The following is a 26,824-nucleotide window of genomic DNA, read 5'->3' on the forward strand; positions in this document are numbered from 1 at the left end:
TTTGTAGGATTGTATTTGGATTTTCATCATGAGGTGGTCTTGCTTTTAGTGAAGTCGTTGTGTTGATTAAGCACCTGACTCCTCCGTCTGTCTCCAGAGGTGGGTGCACAGGGAGGCCCCAGTGCCCTGGGGAGGGCTGCGGGTGGGCACGGCCCCGGGTCTCGAGTCCTCAGGGATGCTGTTGGCCAGCCTGTCCCAGTCCAGGTATCCAGGGGCCAGATGGTGGCAGCGGCTGCTCAGGTGAGAACAGACGAGGACTAGAGTTTCTCAAACTTCCAAGTATCCCGGGATTAAGGAAGGGAGACGCACTCCCAGTGCAATGCAGAGCACGAAGCAGGTCAGCAAACCTTCCCTATGCAGGGCCTGGTAGTAAATACTTTGTTCTGCAACAGCAGCCCCAGACAACATGGCTGTGTTCCAATAAAACTTTATTTACAAAAGCAGGTAGGAACTGTGCCAGTTTGCCACATTTTTCCAGTGCCTTGCGTGAGTATGGTCTTCCCTGAAGGTTCCTGTCACTTCTCGAAACGTTTGCGAATTTTACCTACCGCCCCGTAACTTGGAAATGTGATTTTGAAATTTGTAAGCAGACGCCGCAAATTACTTACCAAAGACAGTTTTCTCCTTCCGAACGTTGGTATGAAGGGATTCTCTGGAAAATGCCGTCCATTCGCCTGGGAGCGTCGTGTCCATCCTCGGCCCGTGCCAAGACCCCCAGAGACCAAGGGGTGCACAGCGCCGAGGCGGCCAGCCGGGGGCCTGCACGTCACTGTGGTCAAGGGCCTTGCTCTGGACGCCCCGAGCCCAGACTGACAGGGTCGCCTCTCTGTCTTGCAGCTTCCCATCCTCATCCCGTGCCACAGAGTGGTCTGCAGCAGTGGAGCCGTGGGCAACTACTCCGCAGGCCGGGCCACGAAGGAGTGGCTTCTCGCCCACGAGGGCCGCCTGGCAGAGAAGCCGAGCTGTCCGGGAGGCTCCCGTGGGGGTGGCATCCCCCGCCCCCAGCCTGCTGGCGGAACGGAGGACTTGTGGGAGTAAATACTTGAGTGACACATAAAGGTTCTAGCACATTGGAGGTGGTCTGTGCGGTATTAAAAGAACTGAACGTGTCCTGGGGGACATAGCGTGTGTGCCTTTTCTTGTTTCCACATTTTACGGCAGAGTGAGTTCAGAGGACTGGCCGTTGTTCATCGTTTGTTTCTCTCTCACACCGTCGTCATTCCATTTCTAATGTCTGTTAACACAGGGATAAGAAAGCGGGGGGCCCGGCAAGCCTGAGAGCCACCGTCCGGGCAGGTGGGAGCATCCGGCACCCGCCAGGGCCCTGGCCCCCCCGACGCAGGCCTGTCCCCCTGAGAAGCTGGCCTCCCCGGCTCCCCTCTCTGCTTAGCCATTGAGGCTGCCGGGACGGTGTCTCCCACTCAGGCCTTCCTGAGGGAGGCCCGGCCGCGGAAACCAGTGCTCATGGAGGTTTTCTAGCGATGTTCTTCTCACCGCCAGAAAACCAGTGCAGGATGCACACCCTTTGGGTTGTATCGGTTGAATGGAAACGAACCACTTACCAAAGTGATTTGGGAAAAGGAGTAGCTCCTTGAGATGAGTTTGGTCAAAATGGCTCCTTCCGGAGGGCGGAGGGTGGAGGGTCTTCCTCGGGCCCTAGCCCCTCTCCTGCCGCTGCTGACCTTTGTGCGCTCCAAATGGAAGGTGACGATAGAGCCTAAGAGTCAGAGGTCACACAAGAAGGGGGGGTCTGCTCCTGTCGCTGGCAGCAGAGAAGAGTGTTTCCAACCAAGTGCCACCGTCCGATGCTTCATTATCACGTTGTCATTTTCTCTTTATAATTAACCGTACCTGAGAAACACGAGGGAAACTTGCAGCTATGCATGTGGATAAACAAGAATAGAGCGTATGATGTATGGAGAAAATAAACTCCACCCCACTGTGCAGGAGAGAGCTGTATTTTTGTCAGGGGTTCCTGTGACAACGCAAACCCCAGCAGGGAAGCTCAGGTGCTTTGTATGTGTCACCGAGAGCCTGGGTAAATATACAGCCTGTAATGCGCATGGTTTGGGCGTATTTTAAATTCCACGTTACCTTAACGCCGGTAAAGGAACGGTGCCTGATGTAAACAGACTTTAGGCTTTCCTCACCAATTTGCAATTTGTTATATCCTTTTATTATGTCAACCAAATTCTGGGTCTTTCCCCTCAAAAATAAAGTGGTAGGACCATTACTGCATCACCTTCTGATTTCCATCCTTCTCCCTGCTGCTGTCTCAAAGCCCGCCGTCCGGCGCCCGCAGTGGCCACGTGGAGGTCTGATTTCCAGACAGGCCGCGGGGCCACCTTGCTTCACCGAGCCCCTTGGCAAGCTTCGACAGCTGTAAGCACGCCCTCCCGGCGTCTCCACGTGCGAGCAGAGGGGCCCGTTTCTGTGTTTCTGACGTGTTGGGAAGGCGAGTGGGGGTCCGGGGTGCGCTTTGCATTTGGGGACTGCGGAAGTGGTTGTGTTGTAAATTCTGTGAGGAAAATGCTTTTCTCCAGGAACTGACGGTCACCAAGAAATGCGGTCGTGCTCTGCCCTGAACGGGCCGGAAAACCGTGGTCCTCACAGGCAGCAGCTCTGGCCTCGCTGGCCCGGGTGTGGGTTTCGTCCGAGTGCTTTCCAATAGAGGGCACCATAGCAGTGCACTAGGCTGTGGTCAGGAGACCCCCAGTCGCCACGTCTGTCTGAGGACGGACTTGAGAGTGGGGGCAGAGGGAGCTCTGCGATCGGCTCTGTGCCGGTCCCGCGGAGCACGGGGTGCCGTCGGTGCTGCTGGCAGACCCTGGCGATGCTCCGCGTGTCCCGTGCCGCCCGCATGCCGTGCACCCCAGCCACCTCCCAGGCCAGGAAGGTGTGGGTCCCTGACATGCCGCATGCCTCCCACCGATCCCCAGATCCCTGGGTGGGCTCCCAGGGAGGGTTCCTGAGTCGGACGGCCACACGCGGGCGTGCCTACAAGGCCCACGTCCCCGGCGGGGCTCGGCCACCTGCGGCCGGGGACCCGCCCATCAGAGCAGACCGAGGCGACCCCGCAGCCCCTCGTGGCCTGGCACCGCCTGCTTGGGCCTTGCCCTTGGTGCAGTACAGACCGCATCCCGTTTTCTGCCTCCCAGGGCTTCCTCGGCCCTGTCAGAACGGGCCTGATAGATGCCCCGAGGTTCCCGCTGACAGAGGCACGGCCGTGTACCGCTCCAAGGACAAGCTGTGCGGGGGCCCACATGAAAAGCCAGCACGGTCGCCTAGAGCCACTGCTGCTCAAGGTTGCAGTGCGGCTTATGGAAATAAGGAGGAAAAGGAAAGGCACAAAGAAACACAAAAATACTTTCCAAATAAAAAGAAATGTGGAAACAAGAATTAGTCGTGTTCTTCGGCCTCAGCCTCGGGTCCCCTGCACTAACGTGGCGCATGGTACTTTGAACGCAGACACGGAGACCCACGGGGGCGGGACAGCTGGCTCCATGCAGCGGCCGTTGCTTGCTGTTCTCCCCCGTTTCCAGAGACCAGGACGATGAAAGGTTTGGAGAAAACGGTTGTTTTTGCGGAACCATGTGCATACGGTACGGATACCCTTGGCCACGCAGGAGTCGAGGTTTCCAACGGGTGGCTGTGTTCTCCGGTGCCTTTTCCGTGCGGAGAAGCCCACCATCGTCCACCGCGTCCTCTGGCTGCATCGAGGTCCGAAGTGACAGCACGGATCTGCCGCCATTGTGCCCAGAGAAGAAACCTCGCAGTGTCTTGTGTGGTCAGGGGCTGGAGGGGATGTGGCAGAAGACAGAGCCGCAGACCACGTGGGTCCTCTGCTCCCAGTTCTAGATACAAAGGGTGCGGGCAGGGCCCATTCTGGAGAACGCAGGTAAGCTCACCTTGCAAGCGACTTAGTTGGGGCTTTTAATCCTTGTCTGCTTCTTAGCAGAAGCGTTGATTGAACAACCTAGAGAGACTGAAGCCGTTTCTAACCCAAATGTCTTTGGGAACAAGTTTTCTTCCAAGTCTCCTGTCTGCACACAGCGTGCTCACACAGTCGCCTCTTTTGGGTGGCCAGGTGTGTCGAGTGCAGGTGTGTTTATGTCAAAACCATCGTTTAACCCGGTCATGAACAACAACGTTGTCCCAGAACTTCCTTCAAAACTGTAATATGGGAACAAAACCCTGTTCAAGGGGGTTGCTTCAAAACCTAAGTGGTGGCTCGATCCAGCGGGTCCCAGCGGGGTCTGCATGCTGCTCCAGATGTCCTCGTCCTCCCTGCTGTGGGCCTGGCAGGGGCAGGCGGGCACTGCTGGCCATGTCTCCTGCCATCGGCACCCACAGCCATGACCACGGGCGGCCGCGCCGGCCCCAGCCTCGGCCACGGTTGGAGCAGGTGGGACGTCACAGCCGAATCGATGTGAAGACTGTTCAGAGCTTGCCGGAGATCTTTGTGCAATTTGGGTTTCAGGCCGCACACAGAGGACTCTGAAGTGACAAATGACTTCACGTGGGACACACAGAAAGAGTTTATTTCACTCAGAACACTGTCCTGTAAGGGCCGGAAACTAAGGCCTTCTCCGTGGTCCGAGAGCCGCCATGTGTCTGGGCGTCCCAGTGCGTCCTTTGCGTGTTTTCTTGCTGCTGTGCCAGCCATGGGGTCACAGAGGGGGATTTAACTTGGCTTGGTCTCCTTCGGCCCGTGTGCGGTTGCTTTCTCGTTCGCCAGCGTTTGATGGAGAGTTTGTGTTTAGGAAACTGAAGTTCACATCAATTTTGCCCGTTATCAGTTTGAAAGACGTGGAGATTTAAATGGAACCCTGCCATGCAGCCCCTGGCTGTCTGTCCGTCCGTCTGTCTGAAGGAAAGGGGGTGACAGTTGAAAGGCAGGCCCAGAGCCTGGAGAAAGTGCAGGTCCCGACACGTCTGTGAGCGGCTGAGGGCAGCTGTGCAGGGTCCGCGGACGCCGTGGCTCCAGCTGCCGACAGACGAGCACGTCTGGCCTCCATCAGCCGGCCGGCTCCGCGGGCTGGGGGGCGAGGCGCAGGCCAGGGGCCCGGACAGCAAGGCGCTGCGGGACGCAGAGCCCAGCCTGATGAAAGGACGTCGTTAACGAGTCTTTAAAGTTGTCTCAGTGTTTTTTCATGGAAAAAAGCCACAAGAAGAAGATTCCGCACGGACGCTAGTTAAGATCGATCACAAAAAATGCGGCACTGGGGTCATAGGGCACCTTCACAGAGCCTCGTGTTCAGCACCCTGTTCTGAGCTGCCTTCCTGGGTTCCTGGTGAGCAGAGCTCGTCTGTGGGTGTCGGTGCTCGGCCGGACCAGGGGCCCCGCGTCTGAGGACGTGAGAAGGAGCTTCAGTGCCCTCGTCATTGTGAACTCTGGTGCCACTGGGGCAGAAATGACTCTGCTGGCTGCCAGCCATCCTGGGGATCGCTCTGCACGGCTTTTCCTCGTATGTGTGGTTCCTGCCCACGCACACCCTTCCTGGGGCGAGGGGTGCGAGGGGCACAGGAGAGAGGCCAGGGACTTTGTCTCCCCTCTTTCCTTGCCTCTCAGAGGTGGAGTCCAACCCCCCCCCCGGCGGGCACACCACCGCACACACATACACCTGAGGCTTTCCTTAAGTCTCCCGCTACACGTCACTTCTGTTTGGTTCCCAAACACGAGCAATATGTTTGCTTCCAGATTGGTTTGTTGACTTAAATTAAGAAAAACCCAGCTGGAGAAAATATCAGTGTCCAAACATTAAGCAACATGTGATACTGTGCAAAAAGTCTTGCTTTTGCATGTTTTGACGGCCATGGCTCCCAGCAGAAGTGGATGCCTGTGTGAGGCTCTTGGCAGGCAGTGCAGGGGCAGGTATGCAGGGCTGGGCTGCACTCCCCAGCAGGCGGTTCGGGCCCTGGGCCCTGTGGGAAAGCCCTGGAGCCTGGGGCACCCCCAGCCCCAGGCACATCTCCGAGGGACCTTCAGAGGGGAGTCTGAATCTGTGCCCAGGAAGGAAGGGCCAGCCCTGGCCATCTTTGGGATTTAATCAGTCGAGAGCCCGAGAGAGCAGGCTAGAGAGCCCTGACCACCCGCTCACCTGGCAACCACACGAGGGGCATCCTGTGCCGTGTGCGGCCCACCAGGTGAGGGAGGCCCACGGGACAGAGGAGGCTGGGGGCTGGGCTGAGCTCACAGCCCTTGTGGATGGGTTCCTTTGGGGAGTGAGACAGACCCCCCCGGTAGTGTTAAACTTGTGACAGCTTGGAGATCCTTCCGGATATAGATCCTTCCAGATAAGCGTGCGGTGCTCCTGCTGAACGCAAATCCTCAGTGCCAGATGGTTCCAGTCCAGCCAGAGCAAGCTCGACCTGGGCCCGGCACGTTCTCCGGATGCTTCCTTCACAGGCCTTGCTTTGCTCCCAAAAAGGGGAAGTACTCTGAGCAGAAACCTCTGTGTGAGAGGCCGCGTCTGGGGAGAGCCCTCACCGTCGTGGCTGCTTTGCTTACCCCGCTGGAGCGGCCCTTCTTGGATGTCCTGTGGGCCTCCCTGCAGCCGCCTCCCCTGAGGACCTTACCCTGTAACGGGGAACGTCTGTGTCCTCTTGTTCACACCTGTCTGAGTGCCGACTACGGGGACCTGGCCCTTCCCCCCTTCTGTGTTCTCGCTGCTCCGGGTGGGCCTTCCGGATCCATCTTTCCTCCTCTTGTCCTTCAGGTATTGCTGAGTTCCTGCCGCACTTGCTGCGCTCTGCAGGGCGTCTGCATCCGGGGATGGGGTCACACTGTGTATCCCTGGACACAGCCCACAGCTCCCAGCACCCCCCAGACAGTCCCCCCTGCCCCCGGAAGGAGGCAGTGGGGTGGGGCTGCTTCGGCCCCATTGCTCTCATCAGCAAGAGTCGAGAGCGGGGTCGTGGGCACGTTGAAAGACAAGGGCAGGAACGTGAGCCGGGGGACAGCCCGTGAGCTGGGAAGAGGGCTGTGGCTTGGCAGGCCCGTGAACCCATACCTGCCATCTGGATGCACCGGCCTGGGGAGCCCACCCTTTGCTGTACTCAAATTCAAACCTAGTATGGGCAGGTGTTCCTAGGATGTTCTCTTCGCGGTAGTTCTGCTCTTTCTAGAATTTCAGTATTCTCCCTCAAGTGGTCTTCTGTACCACAATTTAGACCATTTTTCTTGGGAAAAGGGCTTTCGTGGCTTCACAGGCTTTGGCTGTGATCCTCTCTTCCTATGCAGCCTCCCCAGGTGACCCTGCCCTGATGACCCCATCAAATGTGCAGGACAGCTTAAGTCTGGGCTCACAGGTTACTCGCCTCAGCTGAGACCCTTGCTGAAGAGGGCAGAGCAGTAGCCGTGACCACACCTGACCACACTGTCCACCTTACTGGCCCCGTCAGAGTCTCCAGTCAGGTGAGGTGAATGGAAGAAAAGTCCTGAGCCAGAAATGGAACATTCTAGAACATTCTGGAGCCAGCTCCCACAGAGCCGGTGGAAGAGCTGTTGGCTGGAAGTCAGTCTGGTCGTGGAATGAAGAGGCCACTCAGGCCCTGCACACAGGTGCACAGACAGCCTCCCACTTTGGGGTGGGAGGGCAGTGCCTTCCAGAGACCCTGTTCCACTGTGGGTGGTCCTCAGAGCCCCCGGGCCCCATGCCAGTGGGTCCCCATCCCTCTCCTGGGACACAACAGCAGGCTGTGGTTCCTCCCTTGTCACCAGCAGAGGCCCTCCGTCTTTGTATTCACCATCCTCCAGCCGTGCCTGGGAGCATCTTAGCCTGGCCAAGGGCTACACCCAGGGCAGAGAGTGTGGGCCCAGAGTGTCCCAGCCCCTGACCCTGTGCCTTCAGAGGTCACGGAGCCCCAGTCCACTGAACACATGACCACGCCCAGACACACAGCCTCCACCTCTGTGAGGACGGTGTCTGCAGATGTCCGTGCCAACCTTGAACTGAGTGGAACAGGCGTCTGGAAAGGAGAGAGGAGGCCCCCAAGGAGGGCTGTGCCCAGGAACCACAGTCTCTTCCTCAGGACCCCTCCTGGCCACCAGAGGATGTATCTCTGTTCCAGGTGGCGTGCAGATGGTCCAGCCTCACCGCCCGTACGTGGAAAGGCCTGTGGCGGCGTGGCCCTCGGGTAAGTGTGGGGATCAGGGAGCAGCCCGTGCCGATCGTCACTCCTCGGCCCCCATGCACGGCAGCACAGGGCAGGTGAGGGGCAGCAGGGAGCCCAGTGAGAGGAAAGGACGGAGCAGGGACCTCAGGCCACCTCTGCCGTGCGGGTTTCCGTGCACTCCTTGCCGCTAGATTTGGTCCAGGTTATCTAGGGACACCAGTCCGGGGTCTCCTTCCTGATTCCAGGTTCTCGGTCCTGAGTGACCAGGTGCAGAAGCCAGCGGTGAGCCTGGGGCCCAAGACGCCAGGGCACCCCCTGCACTATCTCCACAAGGTGCCTTTCAGCTCGTCCCGGCCGCGGACAGGTGTCAGGTAGCGAGCCTGGAGCGTGAGCGACGGGGCTCACCGGGAGGCCGTGCACAGCTGCTGAGGACGGCAGGGGGAGTGGCCGGTGCAGCCGGCCTGGGACAGGTGGGGGCTGGCTGCCCCACAGAGGGGCCTCCTTCAGCCCCTGTTCACGCTTGCCTCCGGGGGCGTCCCGTGTTCCTCTCATGGCTGGACCCAGCTCTTGACCAAGGCCCAAGGCAGCCTGTCTCCTCCTGTTAGGATGCATCTGCTGGGACGCCGCCTCCCTCCTGGCGTGGGTTTGCATCTTGCCCCGACTCCTAGGAAACGCCCAGCACTGCCGGAGCCCTTTCTTGGAGCCGGGACCTACCTCTCCGTGCAGGTGCACAGGTACTCTGGGCTCAGGTGGCATAAACCAGCCCCGCCAGCGAGGCACTGGCTGCACGTGGCATTCTGCTGGGACTGCCCATGAGCATGGTCTCCCCAGAACCTACGGGCCAGCACGCGCCGGGCCCGCCCTGTACCGCACTGCCTCTCAGACCTCAGCAGAGCCCCTGGGTATGCGCCCAGCCACACGGCTCCCGGCTTCCTCTGCCAGGCAGGCTCTCATGTCCCTGTCACCCATGGCCACTCTGCCCCTTCTCCCAGGAGGTGGGGTCCGCGTGGACCTCCCTGCAGGAGTGCTCCCCTCAGAATGCTCTGCCCCCTGTGCCCCACCCTGGGGAGGCCTTCCAAGACACCTGCTGGGACAGCCAGCTCTCCATCCTCTGTCCTGTCCTTTTCCTCCAAGCACGGCCACCGTTTTGCCGAGGATTGCTTGTCTGTCTGCTCATAGGCTGAGCAGAGCTCCTGGGGACAGCAAGGCCTGGACGCCGGCCCCAGGCCCGCAGGCAAGGCCATCCTCTACCTGCCACCCCAATCAGCAGGGCCTCAATTCACCCGGAGCCGCCCATGCCTCACGCTTTGGCACCATAGTCCCTGCCCCACCCTCTGCCGACAGCCTTTCCTGGCACAGACCCCCATCTCCTACCTGCTTCCTAACCTTTCTTGAGCCCAGCAGATCCCACAGCCCACGTTCCATGAGCTGGTAGAGCTCTACCTTGAATAGAGCTGATCCTGCTGCTTCCTCTGTCCTACAGGTAGGGAAACAGGCCCAAGGTTTCAGGACTTGTCTAAGGCTACAGGCCAGTGCATTGCAGAGCCAGAAGAGGGACTTGGGGGGAGAACAGGACCAGGGAAGGCGTGGTCAGCACCCAACCTGACGCAGGCAGGTCTTCGGGGTGGAGTTTGCACAGCAGCCAGGATGGGGCTCACCTTGGAGAGACTGCCCCGTGTGACAGAGCCCAGAAGACTCTCCAGGCCACATAAAAGTAAAGGTAGCAGTAACAGAATCATCCCTCCAAAGAAACAGGAGTGGTGGAGGATGTTCCTCAAAGTTGTGCTTATGATACTAAAAAAGGAATCACTCCGACGATCCATCGGTAAGAGACCGGGTCAAATCCGTCGGGACGTTGATTCGGGAAGGGGTGAGGTGTTTAGCCTCAGCCTCCGTGTATCTTCCTGGACGGCCCGCCTCTGGCGCAGGGAAGGAAAGTTGGCACAAAGCCTCACAGTGTATGTACCTGCCCCAAGAAGAAGGGGCTGGAAGGTTCTACTGTGTGTGCGTGACCGCTTTCTCTGCAGAAGGGGTCTTCTGAGCCCCTTCCTCACACCAGGGGCTACACCGGTGTGATTGGGGGCATGTGTGACTTCTGCAAGGAGGGAGAGAGGAGCCATTCTCAGTGTTTTGGGAACTCAAGAGCCCTGGTATCTGCAATTCCCGCCTGGTGCTGTGGGCGCCCGCCCTGTGACTCCCAGCCTCTCCGAGGACCTCTAGAACCCAAGTCGAGACCCCACGGCTGGGATTTGGCTTCTGACAGCCCCCTGGGTCTGGGCCAACAACGTGGTAGAGACAGGCTGACAGAGGACCCTGTGTTCCTCAGGAAGTAAGTTCTCCATTTGAAGAGGGTGTTCCCAAGGAAGTTTCCAGGAGTGTTTCTATTGATTTTTGTTTGCTTTCCTGGAAAAAGTACAGGATCCAAGGAAAAGTGACATTTGAAGTGTCTGGTTCATAGAAGGGGTGGGCACAGCTATGCTATGCCAGCCCCCGCGGGCTGTCTTCAAGGGACAGTCACGGTTCTGATGAGACATTGTGAAGCAGTGCTTGTAGGCCAGAGTCCATAACGTGGAGGGAACAGGTGTCTGTCCCCAGCCCAAAAGAGTGGGAGCACCTTACGTTTGGCCGAGGGCTCTCTTTCTTAGGGTTTTAATGGCTTAACTTACCTACACTAGGCCCTGTGGGAGCAGGTCACAGGGGCAGCAGACTCCTAGGTGGAGATTAGTGTGTCCCCACCAGCTTTCTTGGCTCGAGTCACCTCAGCCCTGGCAGAGGGGGGCGTGCAGGTACACGGGAGGATCTGGAGAGGGCTCCGCCTGGGTGCATTCTGATTTACATACCTGCTTTTCCATCCCATCTCCTGAGGCTGTGCCAACTCCCCCAAGAGCCTGGCTCAGGGGCCCCGAGGGAAGCCATGGGTGACAGGGGACTTTCCTCGCTGGCATCAGAGCCTTGGGGGACACCAGCGGGTCTGTGCTGCACAGTTGCATGCATTGGGCACATGCCTCAGGAATGGGGAGGAGCTGTTTTCTTGGGCATGATTCCTCGAGATTCTGGTGTTATCATTGGTTCTGTCCAGGGTATGGCTTTCGAGTTCCAGAGTGGCAGAGAACGTGTCTGATAGGGAATTTGGAAATCACCACCCAGCATCATTTACTTCCCAGCTGGCTTCCGAAAGCAGCAGTGGATGAACATTACCAGAAAACCCTGGCTGGCCAGAGCCGGTCCCAGCACCCCACGGGGCTGACCGGGGGTGCGGGGGTGCTGGCAAGAGGCCCTCACTCGTCCACCACCTCCACGGGGCCCTGGGACGGGTCCTCGCCAACCGCACGTGGCCATGCCGACCCCCAGGGCCACCTCGGGAGCCTGCCCTGGTCCGGGGCCTCCTCGCGGGCATTTGTGTGCAGACACCTGAAGGCCAGGGGGAAGAGGTGTGAAGTAAGGCACCATCTGAGTGGAGAAGGGGCCCGAGCACAAGGGCCCACAGCCGGGAGCATCGGAGGGGGTGGTGGCAGTACAGACATTGGGACAGAACAACTAAAATCTCGTTTATCAGGTTATCGCATGAGGGCAGGAGGCATTTTCCCGTGTTTCTCAATGCGTTTTATAAAACAGAAGCTGTCAACAGCGGAAGATGTGAAAGGCAGGGATGTGCCAGCCTCATTGCTTCCTGCACTGGAAGCCTGTGACTCTGCTGCTTTTCCCAGAAACAGGTGCGTCCAGAGCAGTGGCCAAGGGCCGCCCGGGGTCCACGTCCCCGCCGTCGCCACTGCCTCACCCCCCGCTGCACACCACGAAGGACCCGCCCCATCTCTGACTCTGGGTGACACCAAGGGCTGAGACAGAGGTAGGCAGCATGGTGCCTGGCGGGCAGGGGGGACATTCAGCTAAGAGCTTTATAATTTTGTTAGAATAAACTATTACAGGGTTGCTTGGGTGGCTCAGTGGGTTGAATGGCCGGCTTCGGCTCAGGTCGTGATCTCGTGGTCCGCGAGTTTGAGCCCCGTGTCGGGCTCTGTGCTGACAGCTCGGAGCCTGGAGCCCGCTTCTGTTTCTGTGTCTCCCTCTCTCTCTGCCCCTTCCCTGCTCATACTCTCTCTCTGTCTCTCAAAAATGAATAAACGTTAAAAAAATTTTTTTAATTTAAAATAAATAAATGAGTAAAAATTTAAAAAATTAGGATAAACTATTATACGATTTTATGACAGAAAACACGTTCTATGTAATGCAGACCAAGTTACTTTAAACCTGTAGTGGTGCTGAGAAAAGCTAGAGATCGTACCTCTGACAGTTGCTGAATCTTTTCTCTCTCTCTCTCCCCAAGAAGGGAGGAGAGTTCCGTTTCCTCCCTACCACTCTGACTCCAGAGTGCTCACACGTTGGATGTTCTACGTACGCCAAGGGGTCCCCCACCCCGTGGGTTGAAAAGTCAGTTCTCTCTTACCTGTAACCCCGGAAGAGAAGCAAAGCCACCTGCTGGCCTCCAGGGTGCGCGTGTTGAGTGTGTGTGGTCGTTGTCCGGAGGGCCGACTGTGTCCTCCAGCTGTGGACTCAGAGTCACCCGGCTCCAGACAGACGCACATCTGGGCCTCCACGGGACCTCCACCAGAGGCACATCGAGCGGCAGGGAGGGCGTTTGCTTTGAGCACATGGCTCCACTCCCCTGCGGCCGAGGCAACCGACTCCTCCCGCTCCGTCTCCAGACCAGGATGCTCCATGCAGGGCCGAGAACCCGCGTTTACCTAAAGCTGCCTTCTCTTCGACATGACGCATCTGAACATTACAACACCAAGAGGGATGTAGCTGTCGGTACCTCTCCACGCAAACATCGGACTTCTGCACCAGGAGGCAGCGTGACAGGTACTCTGTAGTTTCCAGCGAATTGGTCTCAGATGTAGATGAGCAGGATTTCCCGGGAAGGGATGGAACCCTGTGGTGGGCTCGGCCCGAACCTGCCGGGGCATCGCAGGTGCCTTTGTGGCTGACTGTGGGTCCCACCTGCCCCTTCCCTATCCCACCGGCACCCCAGTCCAGGAGGGTCTCTCCAAGCCTGCCCTCCGAGCAAGGGGCCTTGGGCTACACTCGGCCGACGTCCATAATGCTGCCTCTGAACTTGAGCCGCTGTGGCGTCCTCCTTGCTGCGAGAACAGCACCATGTTTGAACTCTCTCTCAGAAGCTCCTCAAGCCAGGAATCTCGTTCCCATTGTGCTGGGGAAAGATGACGATGATGCTCAGACATGACGTATGCATAAATGGTAGATCTTGTTTAAAAAAAAAAAAAACGTCTGCGGAGCAAGGCACTACAGTGATTACTCAGCATGAGTAGTTGAAACTTCTTTTCTGTGTTTCTCTGTGTATTCTAAATTTTTGCAACAGAAATGTGTTAATGGCTCTGATTATAAGAACAGTGTATTTACCAGGTTAAGAAGGGCCCCCCGACAGATGTCTTAAGACTGTACTGGTTGCTGGAGTCTAATCTCGAGACGACATGCCTGTCACACTTCTGCTGTGTGCCTGCAGGGCCGGTGGATGAGAATGCCCCAGACAAGGTCATGGGGGGGGGGTGGGGGAAGCAGGCAGCCTCCACATAGATGGGCCATGTGACACCAATATGAGAAGGACCCAGCTCAGGGCATGCTTTCTCAGAAAATCAAAAGGGGCTTCCTGGAGGAGGCAGGGCATGCACTGCACCTGTTATTGCTGGACAGGACATGGAAGGCCTTTCAAGTAGAAGGAGCTCCAGGCACCTTAGAGCAGAGGAAACCAGGGGCCCAGAGGGCAGTGGTGATGATCGGGCAAGGGGGAGGGCCGACACTCTTGCCACCGGGGGTGCGGTGACACGTGTGGAGTCAGCTCTGGGTAGAGTTCCAGATGGCAATCAGGAGAGCAGTGCATGGCAGGCCTCACAGGCATCAGGGGACACCACGGCCCCGGCAGCCCTGACTTTGTCTGGCGGGAGCCCCCTAGGTCTGCAAAGACCTGCCTCCTCTTACAGCCTTTCCTCACTTACTGCCCTGGGATGGTGGACTTTTCTGAATCCCTCCTTTGTCACTGAAGTTCGCCCAGCGCCCCATGCAGGGAACGGCCACAAGACCCGAGTTCCTGGCAGGGGAGATAGGCTGTGAGGAGTGCAGGCCCCAAGGAGATCACGGGGACCTCACCTAGCACCCCGCTGTCCTCGAGGCCAGGACTGCATCACCGGCACCCTGGGGACCCATGAGAACGGAGGCGCCTTGCCCGGCGGAGAAGCCTGCTTGTCTCTGCATCCCGTGTTTTACATAATTAGGTAAGTCGCTTAACGTCGCTGTGTCTTCTTAGAGAAGCTACTAATCCTTAGAGCTAACAGGACTCACTAATTAGTGTAGAACACTTAGAAAATATAAGGAATTCAGATGTGGAGTATAATTGGCCGGTCCTCCTGGTATTGACACTCAGGCCACAGCCCTGACAGCGCCGCGGGCCTGGCTTTGTCAAGATGGCGTGGTGGTTTGAGGCCCAGACCTAAGCGAGAGGGGCCGTCCTGAGCCCCAGGGCCACCCACAGCGTGTCCCGCGCTGCTTTGCAGGTGGAAGCAGGCGTGGGTTCAAGAGTGGACGAACTGGTCGGAGTCGATTTGCCTTGCTAGCACACGACCTGGAGTTGGCGTGAGCAGCAGCTCGGGGAACCAGAGAGAGTGGGCCGGAGGGGCCTGGGGCTGGGCTGCAGATCACGAGTGGCTGAGAGCCACAGGCTGTCCCACTCAGACCTGTGTGATCCTCCTGCCATCTTGTCCCTGGAACGGAGCTCCAGCCGTGGCCTCAAAGTTTGCACCGAGGGCAGAGCTGGCACTCGGCCCTTTCTCCTGTGTCCCTCTTTAGGGGACCAATGCCACACTTCCTTCTCAGGTGGCAAGTTGCTCAGAAAATAGATCCAAGCCCCAGACCTGGGCAGCACCTACCGTGAGTCCCAGGGACACCCGTGGCCACGTGTGGGTGTGGATTCTCCACTGGCGTTGGAAATAAGATGGCGATTGCGTGTCCCTCTGGCGTGTCATTTCCTCAGGACGTACGGAGCCGTCAGCAAACCATTAATCTCTCTTTGAACCACGGTGACAATGTTTACATTTAAGATCAAGATGACGGTTATTGGAAGAACTCCCCCAGAAGCTCTTCTCACAGCTGGAGAAACACCGCAGCGGGTGAACAGAGAGAGCCGTTGCCGTGCCAGAAGTGACCACGAGGCGGTCCGGGAGACCCACACTTACAGAGGGCGCTGCCCGGGGAGGCAGGCGTCTGACGGAAGCTTGTCCGCAGGTTGGAGCCGGCTTCGAGAACGGGGAAGCCTGAGCCACGCGGTTCGTGGCTGGGCATTCTGGCCACGCTTGTGGGAACCTGCTTTCGACAAACCAACTACAAGGAGAAGTTTCTGAAAAGAAGTGTTTCTAGAATTTGTGCCCGAACAACACAGAAAATAACCAGGGACTCGCGGAGGTGAAAAGCCAGCTTTCTGAGCATTCTGGGAACCTTCTGGCAAGTCCTTCATTTTAAGAGAGACCTCTGGGTGCCCTCCAACACCCTGTGGGGCCTTCCCCTGGGCATTGTCCATCTTGGCACTTTGCACACTGAGCGCTGAGACCCAACGCCTTGTAAGGTCTGGTCAAATGGCGGTCCCTGTGTTGGCACGACAGAGCCTTCTTTGTCACAGGCCTTTTCAGAGAGCACTTTAGTAAATACGGGACATTACCAACAAAACGCTGACATTTTCATCCTTCATCAGAACTGGCAGCTGCGATCCTTACAACATGCCGTGATAGGTTGCATTTCCCCCAAGAAGGATTAGCATTTTGCTCCCAAACAACCCAGCTATGAAGATGTGAAGCCCAAGGCCACCACCTCAACATCGGTCCTGATCCCACTGGGCAGCGAAGCTCTCCTACTTCTCATTCTAGAATCAACTCTTGAACACCCACAAATGTCCGTGCACCCTAAGAGCTGACTATGGTTAACGTTCCAGGAACCTGAAGAAGAGCCCCTGTAAGACCTGGAAAAAGGCAGTTAGTCTGTGCTGTATGTGCAGTGACTTTGCACGGTCTTGTGGGGTTACCCTCTGGTGTCCTAGCCCAGCCATTTCTCCCCCAGGCACACTCCCCAGGGAGTCTGGTGTGTGCCCAGAATCCAGGCCTGGGTGCAAGAGTGAAAACGGTGGTCAGTCCAGACACCCGTCCAGAGAAGGACAGGTACGTGCATAGTGGAAATCACACCGCTTGGAGAGTGAGTAGAGCTCCGTGCCACAGTGTGGGCGAGTCTCGGGGTCACGAGTCCACAAAGCAGGCTGCGGGAGACTGCCTGGGGCACGGTACTAATTTTGTAAAGGTCACAAACAAGAGGTTTTTTATTATTAAGTTTATAAAAAGATTTATTTATTTTTAAGAGAGAGCACACGTGAGGAAGGGGCGGGGGGGGCGGTGGACAGAAGGTCCAAAGCGGGCTCTGCGCTGAGAGCAGTGAGCCCGACGCGGGGCTCGAACCCACGAGCCATGAGATCATGACCTGAGCCGAAGTCAGACACTCAACCGGCTGAGCCACCCAGGTGCCCCTTTTATTAAGTTTTTAGATTAAATTCCAGTATAGTTAACATGCAGTGTTCTGTCAATTTCAGGTGTGCAGTTTAGTGATTCAGCACTTGTATATATTGCCGAGCGTTCGTCATGACAAATGTACCTTGATCCCCATCACCTGTTTCCCCTTTCCCCCCACCATCTGCCCTCTGGCAACCACCAGTTTCTTTTCTGTAATTAAAAGTCTGTTTCTTGGTTTCTGTCTCTCTGTTTTTCCTTTGTTTCTTTGCTTCTTAAATTTCACATATGAAGGGCGCCTGGGATGCCTTCAGTTGGTGGAACATCCGACTCTTGATTTCAGCTCAGGTCGTGATCTCACAGTGCATGGGTTCGAGCCCCACGTGTGGCTCTGTGCTGAGAGTGTGGAGCCTGCTTTGGAGTCTCTTTCTCTCCCCCTCTCTCTGCCCCTCCCCCATTCACACGTTCACTCATTCTCACCTGCTCTCTCTCAAAATAAACTCTTAAATTTCACATATGAGTGAAATCATATGGTCTTTGTCTTTTCTCTGACTTATTTAATTTAGCATTACGCTCCCTAGCTCCATCCATGTTGCTGCAAATGGCAAGATTTCATTCTTTTTCATGGCAGAATAACGTTCCATTGTACACATACACCACATCTTCTTTATCCATTCATCCATTGATGAACACTTGGGCTGCTTCCCTATTTTGGCTATTGTAGATAATGCTGCTTTATATAAACATTGTGGTGCTGTGTCTGTTTGAATCATTGTTTTTGTACTTTTTGGGTAACCGCCCAACCGCCTAGTAGTGTGGTTGCTGGAGGGCAGAGTAATTTTACCCTCTAATTTCTGGAGACCCTCTATACCATTTTCCAGGGTGGCTGCACCAGTTCGCATTCCCATCAACAGCGTAAGAGGATTCCCCTTTCTCCACGTCCTCGCCAACTCTTACTACTTCTTGTGTTTCTGATTTGAGCCACATCCTGACAGGTGTGAGGGAAGATCTCATCGTGGTTCTGCTTTGCATTTCCCTCACGATGGGTGACGTCGAGCATCTTTTCATGTGTCTCTTGGCCATCTGGACGTCTTCTTTGGAAAGATGTCTGCTCACATCTTCCCATTTTCTTTATTTAAAAAAAATTTTAATGTTTATTAATTTTTGAGAGACAGAGAGAGACAGAGCTCGAGTGGGGAAGGGACAGAGAGAGAGGGGGGGAGACACAGAATCCGAAGCTGGCTCCAGGCTCTGAGCTGTCCGCATAGAGCCCGACGCGGGGCTTGAACTCACAAACCACGAGATCATGACCTGAGCCGATGTCGGATGCTCAACCGACTGAGCCACCCAGGTGCCCCTTGTCTTCCCATTTTTTAATTGCATTGTTTTTTGGGTTGTAGAAGTTCTTCGTATGTTTTGGATACTAAACCCTTAGTGGATATGTTATTTGCAAATACCTTCTCCCATTCACTAGGGTGCCTTTTAGTTTTGTTGATTGTTTCCTTCGCTGTGCAGAAAGTTTCTATTTTCATAAAGTCTCAATAGTTGGTTTTTGTTTATATTTCCCTCAGGAGACATAAGTTGCTGCGGCCAGCATCAGAGAAATTACTGCCTATGCTCTCTTCTAGGAGTTTATGATTTCAGGTTTCATACTTAGGTCTTTAATCCATTTTGAGTTTGTTTTTGTGCGTGGTGTGAGAAAGTGGTCCACTTTCATTGTTTTGCATGTAGCTGTCCAGATTTCCCAGCACCATTTGCTGAAGAGACATTTTCCCATTGCGTATTCTTGCCTTGTCAAAGATTAATTGGCCATAGAATTGTGGGTTTATTTCCGAGTTGTCTACTGTATTCCGTTGATTTGCATGTCCATTTTTGTGCCAGTACCATACTGTTCTGATTACTACAGCTTTGTAGGATAAATGAAGTCTGGAATTATGATACCTTCAGTTTTATTTTTCTTTCTCAAGATTGCTTTAGCCACTTGGGGTCTTTTGTGGTTCCATACAAATTTTAGGATTGCTTGTTCTAGTGCTGTGAAAACTGTTGTTATTTTGATAGAGATTGCATTAAATTTCTCTGGGTAATATGAATATTTTAACAATAGAGCAGGGAATGTCTTTCCAGTTGTTTGCATCATCTTGAATTTCTTTCATCAGTGTTCTGGTTTTCAGAGTACAGGCCTTTCCCCTCTTTGGTTAAGTTTATTTCTAGGTATCTTATTGTTTTTGGTGCCATTGTAAACTGGATTCTTCTCTTAATTTCAGTTTGTACTGCTTCATTATCGGCGTATAGGAATGCAACAGGTATCAGAACATTGATTTTGTATCCTGCGACTTTACTGAATTCATTTATCGGTTCTAGTAGTTTTTTGTTGGAGTCTTCAGGGTTTTCTGTATATGGTATCTTGTCATCTGCAAATAGTGAAAGCTTTACATCTTCCTTACCAATTTGAATGCCTTTTATTTCTTTTTGTGGTCTAATCGCTGTGGCTAGGACTTCCAGTACTGCGTTCGATAAACTTCAAGTCTTGAGGGATATATGTTGCTTTAAAATATATATATGCACACATACAACCACCTATGCACACACACATAGGAACATGCACGTGTACATAATAAAACCTTTTCAAAGGGTAAAAGGGGATGATAAATACTAAGTTGTTGCCTCTGGGGCAGAGGAAGAAAGATAGAATATTGTAGGAAACTTCGACGTTCAGCCACACTCAGGTCCTGTCCTGTGTTGTTCCACTTAGGCTGGCTGGTACATTCACTAGCATCCTTACAATAGTTCGTGAACATGTGTGTCGCATTTGCTTCTTTGCATCACGTATTCCATACTTTGAACATTTTAGGCAAGTTGTTGAAGGCTGTCATTCAGTGCGGTTAAAAACGCATGTCTACCACTATGAGCTTTACAGCCTCTGAATAGATTTTTCTAATGAGACTGTGATATAAACAAATACTACTTTTTTTAGTATTAGGTAATGAATCGCATCAACATTTAGAAGATCGGCCTCAGTGAACCCGATTTCTGAATGACCAAAATCACACATTGGTCAGAGAACCTTTTATAGCACAAGATGGACTGGTGAGGTCAGGGCAGTGGAAGCTCACGGACAGGGTTTCGGATTCTGCCCTGTAGCCGAACCGGAAGAGACTCCCACTTGTACAGTTCGGATGTAGGATCAAAGCAGAATATCCACAGTTCTCTGAAAAAAGCTGTTACAATACTCCCTCTTTTCAACTATGTGTCCTTTCCCGAGTGTAAAGGTGAGCAGAGCTCATGCTGTGGCAGCTAGAGCTGGGGACAGGGCCAAGGGGTGGAGACGGGGCCGAGGACTGGGGACGGGGCTGTGAGGGCTGGGGACGGGCCGTGAGGGCTGGGGACGGGGCCGAGGGCTGGGGACGGGCCGTGAGGGCTCGGGACGGGGCCGAGGGCTGGGGACGGGCCGTGAGGGCTGGGGACGGGGCTGAGGTCTAGGGACGGGCCTTGAGGACTGGGGACGGGGCTGTGAGGGCTGGGGACGGGGCTGAGGTCTAGGGACGGGCCTTGAGGACTGGGGACGGGGCCGTGAGGGCTGGGGATGGGGCCGAGTCTCATTCAGAAGTGACACCTGAAGACGTGACTCTGTGTGGTTAGGTGCTGGAGCTTATTCCCTGATAAACTAATCTTCCCAGGAGCACATCTCTGTCCCCTTTTTACGTCGTGCTGTGACCTCCCGAGCACCATCCTGGTGTGGGGATAGCACCCAAGTTGTTATTAAGCTGCACTGTGTGGTGAGTCAGAGATGGACGGATTCCACACCAGCTTCCATCCTTGCACGTGAGGATTAAAACGCCACCACTAAAAACGAAATAGATTTTAAAGAACCCGAGTTACAGATGGATGGAGCGTTCAGCTTCCTGATGTTTCCTGGGCTGGCGGGAGACACTGGCAGCTGTCGGCCGGCGGTTCTGGTTTTCCCACTTTGTGCCCGTGAGTGATTTCTAACCAGGCCCCCTTAAAACGTGTTATTGTTAGAAAATAAGCCAAGAAACAAGGGATAGTAATTTAGTACTAGGAAGTTAATTCTGGGCACCTCTGACCTTCCCGCAGTCACGTGGCTATTGATTTTCAATACCGTGAGGTGGCGTGGCACCCTAAGCGTGGGGTTCAGCAGATTCCAAACACTTTCTCCCTTATCAGTCGAGTCCCTGAGTACTTGAGTATTAAGACAGCAAATGTCCACAGTTAACGGCGTGTCACATGGCAGCTGGCCGGACGTGCCAATTTTCTAATGAAGCGGGGTTGTTGGCAAACACACCAGTCATCGTATATTGAAGGAGATCTTCTTTTGTGTATATCCAACACTCGCGAGTGCTTCGAGAGATACCAGTTACATCACTGTCTAAGGGCCAGGCACCGAGGGAGAGCCATCCACAAGCCGCCAAGACAGAAACAAGCAAACCCAGAGTTAAAAGCAAGACGGGGCTGGGTTTGGTGAGAGGTGTCAGAAATATTTTTTCCAGTTGTGCTTGATGGAGGAAATATCCTGAATACAAACAGTGGCTCCGACACCCTCGTTTCCTCTGCAGAAAGAGGCATCTTGGTAATTCCTCACTCCCAGCTTAGCTCACTCTCTATAGGGAAGACTCGGTATCGTTTTTCTTAATATCGAAGAAAGGAAAATAGTCGATGCCTTTTGGGTCTGAACCAGCATGCGGCCGGCCTGTCAGTCATCGGCCCTGGCATGTCAACCTGGTGAGTCAACAGACAGACCAGACCCTCCAGTCTCTCGGACAGCCCGATCCCTTTACACCAGGCAAGCGCTTGCCCCCCCCTCCTCCCCCTACTGCTAATAAATTATGGTTGCCATCTTGTATTGATTATTGAAAATGTTATGTCCGTGGGAAGAAAATGCCATTGCTTTAAATATCAACATTACTAGGGATTTTAAAGTTATTTTTTACAGAGACGCGTGTGATAAAAATGTTTAAGCAATCGAAAGGAGTGAGGGGAGCAAAATTATTAAATAACAAAAAAATCAATCCTCGGTTCGGTCTGGCCAGACAAGCGTTTCCCGGCTCAGGTAAGTAGTTTAAAGTCAGACACGTCTCACGCTGGACTTTTTACAGGAATGGAGAAATTTATAATGAAATTCAACAAGGAAACGGGAAAAACAGCCAAATCAGTGCAGCAAAGTGGTTAATGGGATCATTAGCCTACTCGCTGTATTTTTTTGGACACTGTGTGCCTGTGCCGTGGTGCTCGAGACCAGATTGCGGGAACAGGCTGACAGTTAGCAGCTAACTCAGCAGTGCTGGGTACAAACTGCCATCTTCCTGTGGATTTACAGCTGCCACTTCTGCTACTTCAATTAGTTCTATAGCACACAGATGTTGCTTAAATGTTGCTGCTAATGATACTGCAATAAGCCTAAGATTCATGCCATATTTTGAGGCACGTAAATTTCTCAAGTGGCACAATTAAAGTGGAAATATTAGGTGGGGAGAACTTGGCAGTCTCTCCTACTTGGAAGGCACACCCGCTATGCAATAATGGGTCAAAAATTCATTCAAGTTTTACTGCTGTTCCGAGTTTTAAAAGACTTTTCACAGTTGAATGCAAAGTAGTAAAAACCAGGGTATTAGGAAATGAGAATGCAGTTCTGTTATTCAGACATGACTTTTAATTTCAAATTGGAATCACATGCTCACTTTTCTGGATGGGACCAAAGGGAAAAGGCGCAGGCTGAAGAGCGCTCGTCTTGAAGGTCAGAAGTCCCGAGTGCGGGTGAATTCATGGCCAGGCCGCGGCGCCGTCAGGCCCGCCCGTGACTCTGGGACGCACCTCGGTCCCCTCACACCCGGAGAAGCCTGGCTGGCCGCCGCCGTGCGCCTGAGCAGACAGCCCCCCCCGTCGGCTCTACCCACGGGCTCCCAAACCACAGCCCCGGGGCGCTGCCTGGGACACGCACGCGTGTACAGACGCACCCTCGGGCCCACGCGTGCGTGTGCCCCCTCGGGGGCACAGGTGCATCTCTGACGCGGGCAGACGCATGGGCTCCAGGCCTGGCGGGAAGCTCCGCTGGAGTCTCTTCCTCCTCTGTAGTCCTTTGTCATCTCGACGCAGCACCCTGCCTGCAGCCAAACTCCTCTTCCACGGGAAGGCTCTCCTTTGGAGAACAGCTGCCGTCTGGTTACCAAACACGCTTTTGGTTTTCTCACACACCGCCTTAAAGGGCAGGCGGTTCTGCGGTGAGGCCCGCGCCCACTCGGCCCTGGAGCGTCCGGGTCCTTGTGCGGGCCGACGCACCCCATTCGAGCCTATTGACGTGAACCGTCCGCTGGGTGACTCCACGGAACCTCGTCAGCATCCCGCGCTCCTGCCGCCCCCGTCAGAATTGGAGGCCACGCGTGGCTCTCGGCCCGTGGCCCTGCTGGAGGACGGACACAACAGCGAGCCCTGTCCGGGTCCCCGCGCTGTGACACTGTTCGGGATGAATTCCGCGTTGGTAGCGGAGGCTGTGCGCGGTAGGCGTTTCAGCCAATGTCGTCGTGCAGGTATCCGCCAGATGCTCGTTTTCCTCCTAAATGATGCAGACCTTCGAGTGCCGCCTCCCCCAGACACCCCAGGGTTCCCAGTGGCTTGGAATCCAGTCAGTGGCAGCATCCCTGTCTCTCTCTCTCCGCACCTCCCTCTTGGCTTTCTTCTCCCCGCTGCTGCCCACCGCTCTGTGCCTGGAGCGCTCGGATTATTTACAACGAATCTTACAGATGTCAGTATTGTCTTGTTCTGAAGCAAAAAGGACAATGAGTTCCCGCTGACCCCAGTACAGTGGATCTCGCCGGAGCACAATATGTATTTTACACTGGCAGTGAAAAGCCTACATGTAATTGAGAGCAAGAGAGAAATGTCACTGTAGCATTTTTGTTGACACTGCACTCGGCGTGGAGGGAAGCCCAGGGCCTGGCGAGCAGGGGCTGCGGTGGCCGAGCCCCTCCGCGGGAGCCGGGAAGTCAGCGAGGGAGGGGTGGCGGAATTAACGTGTTCGGATTTTCCACCTAATGACCTGCTCCCGGAACTGAAGGGCCACGAGGAGAAGTCCGCTGCGCGGTTCCCCGTTTGCGCAGACAGACCCGGAACTGGAGCCCATCTGCCAACTCAGATCTGTTTTTCCAGGTCTTTACTGTCTCCCATAATGCTTAATGTACTGTTTGTATATGTTGTCCTTGCACTATATTTGATGTGCTCGCGTATATTTTATTCATCTCTGGCTTCCGACGAAGGCAGGCTCCCAGCAAAACTGAGAACCATTATTTGCCACCATCAATCAAGTGTCTACACAGCTGGCACCTCATGGGACGGACTTGATTTCAAGCACAAAACGGAACTCTGGCTCTTTGGGGCCATTTCATTCTCCGTCCCTGGTGTCGGTTGTGATGTCTGGACGCTGGAGTGCTGGCCCACCCGGGGAGGGGGGGCTGCGGCCGCACCAGAGAGCTACCTTCTCCGTCAGACCCTTCTCGGGGACCCCCGAGCTGGGCGGCTGGAGCTCTCTGGCTTCTTAGGGTTTAAAAACAAACAAAGGGAATCCTATTGTGGTGTGAATGATAGACACAGAGGAGGCAAGCTCAGGAGCTCACCCACATCGCTCCGGGAGAGAGGCAGTGTGTGTGAGGGCACAACGTGGTCCACACAACACCAACCCCCCCACCCCCGCACCAGTCCTGAAGATGGTGTAGACACTGGGGGTGCAGACAGTGCCCCTTGTGCTGAGGCTCCAGCCCTTTCCTGGGCACCAAAGCCACATCCAGAATATTCTGGCCCTGGGAAGGGAGGGTCTCAACTGCACGAGATGCCTGCTGGCTTCTCGCCGCCACAGCTGTGTTCACGGACGCCTCTTTTCTCACCTGCAACCCGTGGTGTGACATCTTTGCCTTCTCGGCTGTGTTGTTTGTAGCGGATATTAGACAAACACATCTTTTCTCTAGGGCTGGCCTCGTGTCCCGGAGCAGACAGTGCTTCCTAAGCTCTGAGCTCCGCAGAGGCGGAGGCCAACACCCAGTGTGGCCTTGGGGACGCAGATCCCGGCCTTGACCACGTTCTCTCCAGCGGGGCTCCCCGGGCTGGGCATTGTCCATGGTTAGAGCGCAGGTTCGTGCGTGCGTCTGTGTGTGTGCTCGTAGGGACGCTGGTGCTGTTTCCAAGTTCAGGTGAAGGGGACGTGGAGGTTAAGCAGAGGAATGACAAAGGCATCCGCTTCCCCTGGTAGCAGGTATTTAGCAGATGGGGAAATATTAGCAGATGGGAAATCAGCAGATACATTTAGATCAAGATGCAAATTTAAAAGCCACCGACCCCTGTACAAATATTCACACTGAACGTGTCCACTCCCATCAGCTACCTTCTATTTTTGACGAGCACGTACGACTGTTCTTCCTACAAAGTCTTGTAGAACTTGAGCAAAGAAAACTCCACGCTTGAGAAGAAATTCATTGTGACCTGAGTTTCAGCATTAAAGTAGAAGAAAGCTTCCCAATCCTGTCAACTTTTGGACTCTTGTGTTGCAAGTCCTTTTATGAGGAAGTTTTTAACACCAACTAACTGGTGCTTCAAAAGAAAAAAGGTTTCCTTTCCCTCCTAGATAGCTCATATTGAAACTTCTATAGTGAAGCAATTTAAAAATGCTAGTCTAACCATGTGATAATTTCCAATACAAAAAAAAAAAAAAACCCAAAAACAAAACAAAAGACACCAAATAACAAAAGTCCTACCTGGGTCCCAGCAAGCAACCTTCTGTACAGACCACAGGGTTCTGGGCCAGCCATGTTATCTTGCTGGACAGTTGTTTCCTCTGCGTTAAAATCCCAGCTACACCTCGCATCTGCACCGAGCCGTGCCAGCCATACAAGGTGAGGACCCTTCCACCCGTTCACAACAGGGAAACTGAGGCTTGGATTTAAAACTTGCCAAGACCTGTGGATTGTAGCAGCAGAGGGGGAGCTCAAATCAGGCCTTTTGTCACTGAAGTCTCAAGTTTTCTCCAAAGGAATTGAACTGGGCACTTTTCAAAGGGACCTACAATCTACAAAACACAATTGCTGCCTTATACACCGGTTAATTAATTCATTCTTCCAGCAAAGGTTTGAGTGTCTGCCACGTGCTGAAGACTGTTCTGGGCTCTCAGGATGTTAACTGGGTGGGACAGGTGTATTGCCACCCCGGTGGGGTTTAATTCTAGTGGAGACTATCCTAAGAGGAAAGTGAGACCACTTCAGATCACAGAGTGGTGTAGAGATAGAGCAGGGAGTGGTTTCAGCAGGTGATGAAATCTACATGTCTCCAAAGATGCCCTTGACCTCCAGAATGAATGACCCCGCTGTCCTTCCAAGGACTGGGTCTGCCCATGTGGACTTGATAACCATGGTTCAACCGAGAGACTCAAGTACTTGAAAAAATTGGCCTTGTGCTTTTATTCCACACTGAAACATTAGACAAGAGTATGGAACCCACCTACGTTGCCTCCTACAGAAATATGTTAAGCTGTTGTGCAAGAAAGTCATGCGAGGAAGTCACCCAAATTTCAGTTCCTGATTGATTCTGCTCTGTTGTTTAGAGGGCGGGTTCCAGTGGGGTCTGCTTCTGCAGCCTCAGCTTTGAGGGCCCACGTGGCAGGTGTCAGAAGGGCAAGCAAAGCACAGCTCTCTCAGGAGCCCAGAACAGGAGAGAGTGAGGCTCCTTGCAGACTGTGAGCCAGAACCCCGCAGACTTGCCCCAGTCCGTCACACTCCTGAATGGCTCCCTGTCACCTGCCTCTCCCCAGCACTGCTGACTGCTGGAGCGATCTTCCCATGGCGAGTGTGTGTGTGTGTGTGTGTGTGCGTGCGTGCACGTGCACGTGCGTGTACACCTTTTTGACTCTATTTGCATTTAACACACATGTAGTGAAAATTTTAATAGAGCAGATTTGGAATAGTAATAATTCTTGTGCTAAAACCTGACAAAGATGTTACAAGAAAAATATTCGTAAACCAAAATCTTTCATGAACATAGACGCAAAAAGAATTTTTTTCACAAAATATCACCTGGTGAAAACCAAGCAATAACAAACATCCCCAGAATGCAAGGTTGGTTCAGTGCCGAAAATTGATATAATTTGCCATATTGAC

General features: G+C 54.2%; 1 protein-coding gene and 1 long non-coding RNA gene across 18 annotated transcripts in view; both read left to right on the forward strand.

Annotated features, from left to right (window-relative positions):
- Nucleotides 1-1,119, forward strand: part of MGMT (O-6-methylguanine-DNA methyltransferase) — a 298,692-nt gene extending 297,573 nt beyond the window's left edge. For 13 of the 15 annotated variants that reach the window (XM_045040847.1, XM_045040853.1, XM_045040850.1 and 10 more), the window contains one exon: nt 838-1,119. In XM_045040847.1, coding sequence (XP_044896782.1) covers nt 838-1,046 — 209 coding nt within the window. In that variant the 3' untranslated portion in view covers nt 1,047-1,119. Of the gene's footprint in view, nt 1-7; nt 100-837 lie in introns of all 15 variants that reach the window. The other 2 variants (XR_006587413.1, XR_006587414.1) reach the window with 1 other exon arrangement.
- An 8,488-nt stretch (nt 1,120-9,607) lies between these two features.
- The window catches only part of LOC123380954, a 35,049-nt gene continuing 17,832 nt past the window's right edge, over nt 9,608-26,824 (forward strand). For 2 of the 3 annotated variants that reach the window (XR_006587422.1, XR_006587424.1), the window contains exons 1-2: nt 12,210-14,405; nt 15,161-16,334. This is a non-coding gene — a long non-coding RNA (uncharacterized LOC123380954). Of the gene's footprint in view, nt 11,966-12,209; nt 14,406-15,160; nt 16,335-26,824 lie in introns of those variants that run through there. The other variant, XR_006587423.1, reaches the window with a different exon arrangement.

Source organism: Felis catus, chromosome D2 (genome assembly GCF_018350175.1).
Source record: "Felis catus isolate Fca126 chromosome D2, F.catus_Fca126_mat1.0, whole genome shotgun sequence".
Taxonomy (NCBI): domain Eukaryota; kingdom Metazoa; phylum Chordata; class Mammalia; order Carnivora; family Felidae; genus Felis; species Felis catus.